General features: G+C 41.1%; 2 protein-coding genes across 2 annotated transcripts in view; one reads left to right on the top strand and one right to left on the bottom strand.

Moving 5' to 3' along the window:
* cthrc1a (collagen triple helix repeat containing 1a) overlaps window positions 1–6,539 on the bottom strand; it is a 9,494-nt gene extending 2,955 nt beyond the window's left edge. Inside the window, exon 1 of the mRNA XM_078290217.1 lies at window positions 6,432–6,539. Within this exon, the coding sequence (XP_078146343.1) occupies window positions 6,432–6,539 (108 nt within the window). The remainder of the gene's footprint in view (window positions 1–6,431) is intronic.
* Window positions 6,540–12,227: 5,688 nt separating this feature from the next.
* On the top strand, window positions 12,228–13,215 carry LOC139914335 (uncharacterized). Its single transcript, XM_078290508.1, has one exon. The coding sequence runs from the start codon at window positions 12,342–12,344 to the stop codon at window positions 12,984–12,986; it is 645 nt and encodes a 214-aa protein (XP_078146634.1). The 5' UTR covers window positions 12,228–12,341; the 3' UTR covers window positions 12,987–13,215.
* The last annotated feature ends 1,113 nt before the right edge of the window (window positions 13,216–14,328 follow it).

Below are 14,328 nucleotides of genomic sequence, written 5' to 3'. Positions count from 1 at the left end.
ACTACTACTGCTACTACTACTACTGCTACTACTACTACTACTACTACTACTACTGCTACTACTACTACTGCTACTACTGCTACTACTACTACTACTGCTACTACTGCTACTACTACTACTACTACTGCTACTACTACTACTACTACTACTACTACTGCTACTGCTACTACTACTACTACTACTACTACTGCTACTGCTACTACTACTACTACTGCTACTACTACTACTACTACTACTGCTATTGCTACTGCTACTACTGCTACTGCTACTACTACTGCTGCTACTATTGCTACTACTACTACTACTGCTACTACTACTACTGCTACTACTACTACTACTGCTACTACTACTACTACTACTGCTACTACTACTACTACTGCTGCAGAGTTGGGAAAGAATAAATCAAAATATATCTTGATATAAATTACTTGCTAATCGAATGCATCAAAATGAATAATTTCAATATGATAGATGTAGTTTGTAATTTCAAAATACAAATTTTTATTCAGTCATTCATTGATTCATTCATTTTTATTTATTGATTTTTGCCAAATGACGTATCTTAGGACAATTATCCCTGAACGCCTCCAACTAAACAACGGCTGAGTCAGGTTACTGAGATAAATACTGAGTCACGTTTAGAGATAAATACTGAGTCAGGTTACTGAGATAAATACTGAGTCACGTTTAGAGATAAATACTGAGTCACGTTTAGAGATAAATACTGAGTCACGTTTACTGAGATAAATACTGAGTGACGTTTACTGAGATAAATACTGAGTGACGTTTAGAGATAAATACTGAGTCAGGTTTAGAGATAAATACTGAGTCAGGTTTAGAGATAAATACTGAGTCACGTTTAGAGATAAATACTGAGTCAGTTTACTGAGATAAATACTGAGTGACGTTTAGAGATAAATACTGAGTCAGGTTTAGAGATAAATACTGAGTCAGGTTTAGAGATAAATACTGAGTCACGTTTAGAGATAAATACTGAGTCAGTTTACTGAGATAAATACTGAGTCAGGTTTAGAGATAAATACTGAGTCAGGTTTACTGAGATAAATACTGAGTCACGTTTAGAGATAAATACTGAGTCACGTTTAGAGATAAATACTGAGTCAGTTTACTGAGATAAATACTGAGTCAGTTTACTGAGATAAATACTGAGTCAGGTTACTGAGATAAATACTGAGTCAGGTTACTGAGATAAATACTGAGTCAGTTTTATTGATAAATACTGAGTCAGTTTACTGAGATAAATACTGAGTCAGTTTACTGAGATAAATACTGAGTCAGTTTTATTGATAAATACTGAGTCAGTTTACTGAGATAAATACTGAGTCAGTTTTATTGATAAATACTGAGTCAGTTTACGGAGATAAATACTGAGTCAGTTTTATTGATAAATACTGAGTCAGTTTACGGAGATAAATACTGAGTCAGTTTTATTGATAAATACTGACTCAGGTTTAGAGATAAATACTGAGTCAGGTTTAGAGATAAATACTGAGTCAGTTTTAGAGATAAATACTGAGTCAGTTTTAGAGATAAATACTGAGTCAGGTTACTGAGATGAGTTGTATTTCATAGCTCATTCTAAATGCCAGTCCAACTTCAGTCTGCAGCCTGACGGACAAGAGTGAAAGAGTAAAGACAAAAACAAAGCACCAACCAAAATGACTTGAGAGGATCTGATGCCTCTGGTTAAAAATGACAAGCCAAACAAAACAGAAATGAAAGTGAAAAAGGTTTCAACTGAAAATACAATGCTGTGACTTCAAAACTAAAAAAAAGGTTCTCATCCAAAATAAAGACATGCAGTCACACCGAACGAAATGAAACGGGAAAACAATCCGACCACCGTGACACCGAAGATCCAACCACAATGACAAGAAACTAAGAGAAAACCAAAATAAAGAGCAGCAGCAGCACAGTGACGTCCTGCTGGAGAGTAGAAGAAGAAGCCAGAGTTTAACCACAGACAAAAAAAACCTGAAGTGGTTTAATTACGGACTGAGTCAAACCTCAGAGTCTCTGCTGCCACATGTGCAGCAGAAACAACATCACACTGTTTATTATGGAGAATATATTTATATATATAGTTATCTGTCAACCATTGAATCCAATGGGACATCTGGTAGATAACTAGTCATAAACATCCACAAGTGTTTACAGTTTCATTCATTATAAATTCCCAAGTTCCTTATGATTCAGTCCAGTTACAAACTTCTCATTAACATAATAACAGTTTCTTAATATTAAACTGAAGGTAATATTGTGATTAAAGTTTCTCTCTGCTTCTGATGGGATTATAATCTGCTGGTGATGTGTTCATGTTTCTTACAATATAATCATTTGATTGCTGATAATGATTATTTAGATTAATAATTATATCGATGTTTGGGTCTCAGGACAGAAAATCAGCAGTTCAACTTCCAGAACCAACAAATAATTATCACATCATGTATATTTTCTGTAAATTCACATATTTGTTTTCTTGTATTGCATTTAGAATCTACATAATTTCTCACTTATTTTAGATTTTTTTGTACATTTATATATTAGACATATTTTCATGTTCTGTTACTGTGCGCTCTCATAACGCTGCAGCTCCTTTTTGTTTTTCATACTTTTCATTCATATATTTCTGCTTAAGTTCTGTTGTGATAACTATCAACTGTGTGATGCTTCATTTCTCCATTTTCTCTGTAAATATTCATATGAGAGTTTTTCTTTCTTGTATTCTTTTATTATTTATTTATTTAGTTCAGTTTGTGGATCAGTTTAGTTTAGGTTAGTACTGAAGACAGGAAGTCGTTTCTCTGAGTCAGAGGTCAGGGGTCAGAGGTCAGGCGGAGCCTCCCTCCTGAATCATTTCCACCAACAGTCCATGAATGCAACACATTCTTCTTTGTAACGGAGTGAAACGTCACGGGTTCGATTCCCACCGGGACCGCAGGACTGAAACTGGAGGACCTCTGACTGGTTAACACAAAACCCTGTCATCTCAGAAAAGACCTGGTGTGGTTCTGGTTTGGAACATTTCATACGCACTTAAAAGGTTCTTTACAGAACCATAAAGGGTTCTGCTGAGGTAACAAGCCTAAATAACTATTTCTGGTTCTATATAGAACCTTTGATGTTCTGAATGTATCTTTCCCCCTTGGTTCTTATGTCTTTCCATTCAGAGCTGAGCTGCTAGCAGCGGCTAGCGTTAGCATGTTCACATTAACATCAGTGTGTTTGCTGGCTAGTTAGCTAGCTAACAGTTTGTTCAGGTTAACTGAGCTGACTCTTCTCAAGCTACAACTCAGAGTGTTTTGGAGTAGAGACTAGGGCTAAAGACAAGACAGTTTACTGTGTCACAGTAACCAAATCCACCTTATCACACTATTCACTTTTACTGAGAACGTTACTGAATGGATCTACAGCCGCACCACAACAAGCTGACTCAGCTGCTCTCTGCTTCTAGCTGCTTCATACAGATTTACATTTTATTAACTAACACACAGTTCTACAGATTTACACTTTATTAACTAACACAGTTCTACAGATTTACACTTTATTAACTAACACAGTTCTACATGTTCCTCCATCATGGAGACAGGCTGCTGCAGCAGAAACTGTGCAGCCTGTGACCTTTGACCTCGCAGATGTTTCATCTGAGAGGGATCAAAATGTCTTCTGACAGGAAATTAAACTCAAAACTCTTTATTCTGTCTTTCCTCTCTCTTCTCTCTTTCTTCATATTAAAAAGGCTCCTGTAGTGCAGGGTGGACACACACACACACACACACACACACACACACACACACACACACAGTGTTGGATAGGACGTTAACACAGTCCTACAGTTCACATTCTGGTTTCTCATGAAAGGAGCTCTGTGTGCCTGGAGGCCAAAACACACACACACACACACACACACACACACACACACACACACACACACACACACACACACACAGGGTTGAAGGAGGTTAAATTCTTCAAACGATAAAAATCAAACCAAAACTGACTGACAGACTAACTGACGCCTTCTCTCTCTCTCTCTCTCTCTCTCTCTCTCCCCCCCTCTCTCTCCCCCCCCTCTCTCTGTCTTCCCCCCCTCTCTCTCTCTCTCTGTCTCTCTCTCTCTCTGTCTCTGTCTCTCTCTCTCCCCCCCCTCTCTCTCTCTCCCGCTCTCTCTCTGTCTGTCTCTCTCTGTCTCTCTCTCTCTCTGTCTCTCTCTCTCTCTCTGTCTCTCTCTCTCTCTCTCTCTCTCCATCGCTCTCTCTCTCTCTCTCTCTCTCTCCATCGCTCTCTCTCTCTGTCTCTCTCTCTCTCTCTCAAAACAAACATCTAGACTTTCTACTCAACACATTTTCAAGACTCGTTTCTCTCGGGAAATCATCAGCTGTTTCTCATGTGGGATTCAGAGTTTAGAGCATCAGAAATTATTTTTTTAGACGATGACTTTTACTTTTATACTTTAAATAAATTTAACACCATGTACTTTTATACTTTGACTTGAGTGAAGGGTTTGAATCGATGCTTTAGATGAGTATTTGCACTTTGGACTTGAGTAAGGACTTTGTGACTGAATCTCTACTGGAGGCAGAAGAAGAAGAAGAAGCAGAAGAAGAAGAAGAAGAAGAAGAAGAAGAAGAAGAATCCTCTCTGTTTTCTCTCAGGTTATTTCTGTCTTCAGGCTGCGGTGAAGACGCAGAAAACAACAAGCAGCTCCTTCAGCGGAGCCTCCTGCTCTCCTCTCCTCCTCTCTCCTCTCTCCTCTCTCTCTCTCCTCTCTCCTCTCTCCTCCTCTCTCCTCTCCTCCTGTCCTTTTCTCTTCCCCTCTGTTCTCTTCTCTCCTCTCCTCTCCTCTCCTCTCCTCTCCTCTCCTCTCTCCTCCTCTCTCCTCTCTCCTGTCCTTTTCTCTTCCCTCTGTTCTCTCCTCTCCTCTCTCCTCCTCTCCTCTACTCCTCTCTCCTCCTCTCTCATCCTCCCCTCTCTCCTCCTCCTCTCCTCCTCCCCTCTCTCCTCTCCTCTCTTCAAACTGGTTGATTTGTGTCAAGCGGTGTTTTCTCCTCAGAGGCAGAATCTGATTTTAAGAGTTAATACTGGAATAAAGGATCGACTGGACTCTATTCAACTTTATTTTTACTGTCATGAGATTAGAGAACAACTTCAGACTGCTGGATATATTTAGTCACGTAATCTAACGGCAGATAATTTGATCGTTTCAGTAACTTTCACTCGATAAACGTCAGTCTGTCTTCTGTTAGAAATCGTCACAAAACAAAGTAAAGCGTTAAATCCTGAAACATGAAATTTGTTTTATGATTTCAGTCTCGAACATCTGAAGTTACGCAATCCTGAAAAAAAAAGAAATATTGAATCTTGTTAAAGGATTCATTAATGTTTAATTTAACACCTGAACATGTCAATTAATACTGAAACAACACAATTATCTGCCAGAGCATTAAAATAATCTGACTACCCAGAAATTAGATCAGATTAGATTAGATTAGATCAATGTAATGTAATCTAATCTAATCTAATATAGTCTGTTCTAATTTCAGGATGTGAAAAGTGAAAAGATCCTGAGGGTAGACTAGACTAGATTAGATCTGATCTAATGTAATGTAATCTGATGTAGTCTAGTCCAGTCTAGTCTAATCTAGTCTAGTCTAGTTTACCCTCAGGATCTTTTCAGTAATAATCTTGATTAGATTAGATAAAACTAGATTAGATCAGATTAGATCAGATCAGATGTAGTCTAGTCTAACCTCAGCAGATCAACTCTCTTTCTGCTGGCTGTGTGTCGCTCCAGACCTGAACACACACTGAAGTCTGTTAGATTCAGTCTGTCATTCTATTTTATTCTATCTTCTCTTCTCTCTCTTCTCTTCTCTTCTCTTCTCTTCTCTCCTTCTCTTCTCTTCTCTTCTCTTCTCTTCTCATCTTCTCTTCTCTTCTCATCTTCTCTCTCTTGTTGGTAAAGTTATTGGAGTTTAGTCCATGCAGGACCACAGTGGAAAGATTTATACACTTTCTTCTGCTTTCCATGCTTATATTTATTCAATAGTTAGTCTTCCATATTTTAGTAAGCAGTAGAAAGCAGCAGTAGAAACCAGATAGATAACAGTAACAGAGTAACACTTGTTTTACCTGAATTTTATGTATTTATGTGGCTCTGGTTTGTAGCAGCAATAAAGTTTATGTTATCTTATCTTATCTAATTATCTATAAAAGGTTCTCTGCAGCACCATAAAGGTTCTGCATCAGTTCAGACTACAGAACCTTTTTCTGGCACAGAACCGTTTAATGAAGTTTTTTGTTCCTGTAGCTCACTGGGAGTCTGAAGCAGAAAGTCTCTTCAGGCTCGACGAACACAGAAGAAACGTTAAAAAGCAGCAGAAGAAGAAGAAGCTCCTGTCGGAACTCACCGTGTCGTCGGCGGCGCGCGGACGGACCGTTCTCGCTCTCGGTTTGCCGGTTTGCTCCGCGCGGAGCGGCAGAGAGAGAGAGAGAAGCAACAGCAGAACAGACTCCATCTTCAAAACTGAGAAGACAGAGGAGAGAGAGAGAGGAGAGAGAGAGGGAGAGAGAGAGAGAGGGGTGGGGAGAGAGAGAGAGGGGGAGAGGGAGAGAGAGAGAGGGGGGAGGGGGAGAGAGAGGGGGGGAGAGAGAGAGAGAGGGGGGGAGGAGAGAGGGGGGGGGAGAGAGAGAGGGGGAGAGGGAGAGAGAGAGAGAGAGAGGGGAGGGGGTGGAGAGAGAGGGGGGGAGAGAGGAGAGGGGGGAGAGGGAGAGAGAGAGAGAGAGAGGGGAGGGGGTGGAGAGAGAGAGAGAGAAGCAACAGCAGAACAGACTCCATCTTCAAAACTGAGAAGACAGAGAGAGGAGAGAGAGGGAGAGAGAGAGAGAGAGGGGGGGGGAGAGAGAGAGAGGGGGGAGGGGGAGAGAGAGAGAGGGAGGGGGAGGGGGAGAGAGAGAGAGAGAAGCAACAGCAGAACAGACTCCATCTTCAAAACTGAGAAGACAGAGAGAGGAGAGAGAGAGAGAGAGAGAGAGAGAGGGAGGGGGGAGAGAGGGAGAGAGAGAGAGGGGGAGAGGGAGAGAGGGGGGGAGAGGGAGAGAGAGGGGGGAGGGGGGAGGGGAGGGGGGGGGAGGGGGGAGGGGGAGAGAGAGAGAGAGAAGCAACAGCAGAACAGACTCCATCTTCAAAAACTGAGAAGACAGAGAGAGGAGAGAGAGAGAGAGAGAGAGAGAGAGAGAGGGAGAGAAAGAGGGGAGAGAGAGAGAGGGAGAGAGAGAGGGGGGGAGAGAGGGAGAGAGAGGGGGAGAGAGAGAGGGGAGAGAGAGAGGGGGGGAGAGGGAGAGAGGGGGGGTGGAGAGAGAGAGAGAGAAGCAACAGCAGAACAGACTCCATCTTCAAAACTGAGAAGACAGAGAGAGGAGAGAGAGAGAGAGAGAGAGAGAGGGGGGGGGGGGGGGGTAGAACGTGTTTTTTCTAAATCATCGTATAATTATTATTATCATTATTATTATTAGATATTGTAAATCCTCAGTCCACACCCCAGATCAGTAGGTGGCGGTAACACGTTCTTATCTTGTTTGCCAACCACCAATAAATCAGAAGCAGCAGCAGCTGCATCGAATTTTGCCAATCTGACAATAAGAAGAATATGGGCATAATCGATAATAGAATATATTTAATAGACAAAGGATGATGATTTCTGACATTTCTTCGGCTAACAAAAGTGTTGCCAACACGGCCAGAGAAGGAGAGAGAAGGTGGAAGGTGGATTAGGACCACAAAGACCACTCACTAACTGGTCCGGACCACAACCGACCCTTCAGCGCCCCTAGTGGTAGAAACCAGCGGTCCGGGTTAGCGACCATGGTCCGAGGACAGACCACTGAACTGGCTTCAACCCCTGCTGGGTTGAGAAGCGGCTTCAAGATGGAGGTTAAAATCTCATCCTCTAAGACAAAGTCCAGGATTTTTGGTTAATTGGTTGGTTTGTCACATTGGACAAAGTTAAAACATTCACATGTTTTGGGGTCTGGCTAGATGCAAAGCTCATATTGAAAAAGTAGCTGGAAAATATTTTTCAAAGTCTAGTCAAAGTCTTTTCCTTTGAATACTTTGCTTTGTCAAGTAAAGAATGACCAAATAATTACACGTTTTTTTCTACATATGGCCGAGCATAGATTTTAATCAAGACTGAGGGTGTTGGAGTTTATATCATCCTGTGGAGGGCGGTGCTATGCCTAGCTGCATCTAAACTGCCACAACTTCTAGAAGAAGAAGAAGAAGAAGAAGAAGAAGAAACGTGACGCCGCACAAGATGGCGGCCGGTGTCTGTAAACTTTCGTGAGCGGAGGATTACTTTCCGTTGTTTTCCTTTCTAAAGTGTAGTTTCCATGTTTAATGAAGCAGCAGAAGACTGTGTGTGTATGGATAACTCTATCTGAATGGAGCTCGCGCCCTTCGCTCTTCTTTCTTAAGGTTTTACCTCAGACTCTTCTCCCGGTAGCCTACAAAGCTTTTTAAGTTAGCATAGCTAGCTAGCTGCTAACAGACAGACAGGGACGGAGCTTAGCAACACAACGCTAGCTAGCTAAAGAGACCGTTTGATATCGACCAGGTTGTGTTTTGACTCAGTAAGCAGCGTTATTGTATAATGTCTAAAGTCCAGAAGCTGAGAGCGTCGGTGAAGCAGCGACTAACTGCGGCTGTTGAAGAGATATTTGGGCTGTTTGAAAGAACGATAGCAGAGTACGAGGAGGAAGTTTCTCGTTCAAAAGAGCAGAACGACCGACAACGAAAGCTACTGGACGCTGTTTTAAATCCTGAAGTGCGGTTACACAGAGCAGGTTGGTGACATTTAAATGTTATTTTCACATTACTCATACACATTTTATCATATTTCTGTTGGGAGCAACTGCAAAGCAGAGCCGCAGACAGACTAACATCTTGAGTGAGGTCCCAAAATGTGTCTATTTAAAGACATTTCATGTATTTTTCAATATATTTGGATGATTTATGTCCAAAAGTGTCATTTTCCTCCAATTCCTTCATTTCCAGTGATCACAACACCTAGTTATCATGTTAAAGTTATGTAACCTCAAGTAGGAAACTGAGCAGGTCCCGGACCTCTTGAAGGTAAGCAGCCAGACACAGAACTATAGAAAAAAAAAAAGTTTATTCACAACAAGTTAATTGAGAAAAGAAACACTAGTGTCATAAAGATGCAAGTTGGATATCCAAAATAAAATACAGTTGCTTGAGTACAACAGCTGTTCCAGCTTCAGCCCAATATTCATAAATGCTCCATTAGTAAAGTGCACCAGTGAGGCTGAGCTAATACAAGCTACAGTGAGCACAAGCACCTGTAGTTAAAGCAGTGACCATCACATGAACAGTCCTACAGATCAGCAGCAATGCCCACTATGGTAGACTAGGCTCTAGTCCCTGGAGCGACAGTGGACCCATCAGCTAGGGCAACGGGCACTGGGATAAACCGCATCCCATTAGCCTCGCTAACACAATACATCATACAATATAATTACATAATACTTTGAAAAATACCAAAGACATACAAACAGTAAAATACCTGCTTAGCACCGGCTCGTGCGTACCACCCTCTGTGAGGCGGCCCGGCCGATAGCGCGTCTCTGAAAATAGTTTTCTTTTTAAACTCAATCCAGAAATTTAGAACAAACTTTACCGAATGTATAAATATCCAAATTATACTCACGAGGCAAACGGAATGCAGGAGCCACGCTGTCTTGTCTCTGGCTCAAACAAAAGGGAAAATACGGAAATAGCCATGAGAAAAGATAGGATAGAACAGATAGTATAGATAGAAAAGATACCCCCCCCCCCCCCCCCCCCCCCAAAGTCTAACCCTCCTATTATGTTTGGGGTCAATTTCAGCCCATTTAACGTCTCTAAAAACATGATTAACATTATTTTTCCAGCTTTATATTTCATGACTTTTCCTAATTTCATGGGGGAAACTGGTAAAAATCAAATTTAACATGATGATACGTTTTCAAGTTCCTGTACACACTTTGTATACAGCGGTGTTGTTTTGGTCATTTTGACCCCGAACACAAAAAGCCTTATAAAACCAGAGGAAATATAAAAGTTTTACACAGATTTTCTTTCTCTTTCTTTTGACTGATACTGAGTGAACTTTCTCATGCAATTTGTTGATCTTTAAAAAACGTTCCCGTGCTTTATGGCCAGAGCACAGTTTCATCTCACCTGAAGATTTTCTGTCCTATCAGCTCTTTGAAAGACTGTTTTGGTGACTAATTTACTTTTTATTGGTGTTTTTTTTCATTATTGACTAACTGCTCTGTGTTACTTGCTGATATTCCGAAGTGTAAACTTGGGGAACATTTTCAATTACAATAATTTTTTGTGGGTTGAAGTTATAGGAGGGCTAATCAGAGTCCTACTGATGAGGCCTACTTTCAGCTGCAAGCCCAGTACAGAAGACTTCAGAAGCCACTGTACAACCTCAAGCTGTTTTGTGCTAAAACGTGCTGCCCCACTCTGCCAGTAAATTGCTGGTTCTGTACATAAACCAACTGTCCCGGCTGCAAGTCTGCATCCTTGGTCGGAGGCCCCAGGTTCTGACGCCGAGACTCTGCTGCCTTTTCCATCTGCCTCTGAGCCTGGTCATAAGCCTCCTGAACCCATTCCCCCACACATCTAGGGCCGTGACGGTGTTGAAATGTTCTTACCGCAGTGAAAAAGTAGCGCCCCCCTGCGGTTTGGTGGTTTACCGCCAACCCCAGACACTGCAACATTTTATATTGTTTATCAATATTATTTCGTATAATACGTAGGCTATTGATATATTTATCAATATTATATTTTAAAATTTTCCTGTGACATGATAAAGACTAAGAACAAGAGTTAATAGAAGTAGTTTGAGGTACAGAGAGGAGCGAGGTCACGTGACGCTCACGAGACGAAGGGGAAGGACGCCGACTAGAGAGCCTCACTTAGCCTAGGACTCGTAGTTATGAATAAGTAATGAGCAAGAAAATCATACTGTAGCTATTTGTTACAGCCTCTCTGATGTAGGTCTATACTCTAAATAAATGCCTACAGGTCCATTCCACGTCTGTCCCTAAAGCACCGCTTGCGCAGACGTTTACACCGGCTGGCGTTGAGATTTAAAATTACAATTTCTCAAACTCTGGAAATGCTATGGTCTCATCCTTCCGTGACTTTTTCTAAATATTTGGGCTTTAAAGGCCTGCGTTTTCAGAATTATATGTTTATATATTATTATATGTATTCCATGGGTCTGTGAAATTAGTGAGTCAGTATCTCCTGTTATGAAAGGTTTCTAACTGTACACAGCCTACACACAAAGTGTTGTGAAAGGAACTCGTCGCCCTAGTTAATGCAGCACCTAAAACAGAGTCATATCAATACTCTAATGGACGCATATGAAGTGAACCAGGAGACCAGAGGCAATAAAGTGGAGCTGCTGGTGCAGCCGCACCCCTACTTCCACTGTCTATGTTTGAGAATGTGGAAACTTTTTTTTTGTGAGGGAAAAAAGTCCGGCATCTGCACCTCAGTGTCGTCATATGTGGCTACAGCCATGCTGCAAAGGAAGCATCATTGATCTCATTAACATTATGAAGTAATGGTAACAAGCTTAGGTTAACTTACTCACAGTTTTCCTTAATGTGTGTATGTGTGTATTTCAGTCTTCCCTCCAGACGTCCAGCAGCTGCTGGTCAGTGAAGAAGAGGTTCCCCCTGAGCAGCAGGACTGGCGCCCCAGTCTGGACCAGGAGGACCCAGAGCCCCCACACATTAAAGAGGAACAGGAGGAACTCTGGACCAGTCAGGAGGGAGAGCGGCTTCAAGGGCCGGAGGAGGCCGATATCACCGAGTTCCCATTCACTCCTGTCCCTGTGAAGAGTGAAGATGATGAAGAGAAACCTCAGTCCTCACAGCTTCATCAAAGCCAAACTGAGGAGAACAGAGAGGCAGAGCCTCTAGCCAGCAGCTCAACTGAACAGATGAAAACAGAAGCTGATGGAGAGGACTGTGGAGTATCAGAACCAGCCAGGAACTTAGATCCAGCTAGTCATTTACACCCAACTAGTGATGACAAGACTTCAGACTCTTCTGAACCTGAGACTGAAGACAGTGATGGTGATTGGAAGGAGACTAGAGAACCTCAGTCAGGTTTAGACTCAGTGAAAAACAATGAAGTCTGTGTAAGTCATAAAACATCTTCTATTGGAGAGAAACACTTTAGCTGCTCAGTCTGTGGTAAAATATTTAGTCGGAAAGGACACTTGAAGATACACATGAGAGGCCACACAGGAGAAACACCATACAGTTGCAGCGTTTGTGGTAAAAGTTTTGGTCAAAAACGAGACTTGAGTAGACATGGGAGAGTCCATACAGGAGAAAAACCATTTAATTGCTCCGTCTGTGGTAAAGATTTTGCTGATAAAGAATATATGAAGATACACATGAGAAACCACACAGGAGAGAAACACTTCAGTTGTTCAGTCTGTGGTCAAATATTTCTTTATAAGAGTGATATGCAGAAACACATGAGAGTCCACACAGGAGAAACACCATACAGTTGCAGCGTTTGTGGTAAAAGTTTTGGTGACAAACAACACTTGAGGAGACATGACAGAGTCCATACAGGAGAGAAACCATTTAATTGTTCAGTCTGTGGTAAAAGTTTTGGTTATAACGAAGACGTGAAGATACACATGAGAATCCACACAGGAGAGAAACCCTTTAGTTGCTCAATTTGTGGTAAAGTATTTCAACACACGGGTAATTTGAAGAAACACGCAAGAGTCCATACAGGGGAGAAACCATATAGTTGCTTAGTTTGCGGCGAACGTTTTAATGAAAAAGGAAATCTGAACAAACACACCAGACTCCACATAGGAGAAACCGTACAGTTTCCGTGTTTTGGGGAAAAGATTTAATCAGCTGTCACATGTCTAATGCTGCATTCCATTGGAAGTCAAAGTCGAGTTCGGACTTACCATAAATACGACCTGCCAGTTGGGGAAAAACTGTTCACGTCAGCCTCCGAATGGTGATTACAAGTAGGATATCTAGGAATTTTATTCACACTCTGATATTTCCCATGTGGCATCACAAATTGTGTAAGTGTGTCACCGCTAAGAAAAATAAAGTCTGCGTACAAACTCAGCAGTATCTGATGCAGTTTGTTTATGGTTGATTTTAATTTCACAATTATAAATAATTTTGGATGCGGGCGTTCCAACAAGTTAAACACGTGATGACATGACATCCTGTTCTTTTGTTTCTTCCGATGTGAGGTGAACAGACACTTCAGCTGCTTCAGGAGATTTGATGTTATTTGCAGTGGAAAAAACCTTTTGTTCAACTGTGCGCACAATTTACAATGTGACAATGTTCTTGTTGAGATGTTCTTTGCTCAATAAAAAGTTGTGGGAATATTTCCACATGGAGAAAGTTGAAACTTTTCTACCATTTTTCATCGAGGCTAGTTCAGTGTGAGAGGAGACTGACTAATAATGGAGAAAATGAATCAGGGAATGGGGGTGGGATAATAATTACGGCATTATTCCGTTTCAGTTTGTTATTTAGAGAAGTTGATGCGGAGGATGATTAGGGCCACCTGAAATTTGTATTTGAATTCTGAGATTAATAAGAATTACTTTAAAGTACTTTACTGACTTTAAAGTCAACATAAACTCAGAAATCGAATTCTGACTTATGTTTTGAATTTTGACTTGACTTAATGTCAGAACTCAAAATTTTCACGTCCTAATCCTCTACCATAGATTGATGACAATTTTTGATAATTTTTTTGATCGGTTACTGTAGTATAACTAGTCAAATTTAAATGGGAATTTTGTGCTAACTTAAAGTTTGATTTTTTAGTTTTTGCTTCCCCATTTTTCTCTTCTTTGTAAATATTTTTCATTCATGGATCATCCAGATCCTGTAAAATAAATACCTGGTGACTGTTCAGCTGCTCCAAGAAGTCTTTCTTCCACTTTTTACTTCCATCCTAACAATCCTATTTTACTGAAATAATCACAGCACCTGGGAATCCAAAGTATTAGCTTATGAAAGATGTGTTTTTCAGGGAACTCTAACTATAGGTCAAGCTAGAAAATAGAAAATTTTATTGGAAATGTAATGATCTTAATGTAAAACTGTTATATTTTTACTGGTGAAAGAACAATCTCCCTCCAGTGAAGTCCAGCAGAGGTTTGGGCCGTCCTTCGCCAAAAGTCATCAAGTCCATAAGTCCTCATGCAGACTTTTGGG

This window comes from Centroberyx gerrardi, chromosome 19 (assembly GCF_048128805.1).
Source record: "Centroberyx gerrardi isolate f3 chromosome 19, fCenGer3.hap1.cur.20231027, whole genome shotgun sequence".
NCBI classification, from domain to species: Eukaryota; Metazoa; Chordata; class Actinopteri; order Beryciformes; family Berycidae; genus Centroberyx; species Centroberyx gerrardi.
This window is presented reverse-complemented; position numbering and strand designations above follow the sequence as displayed.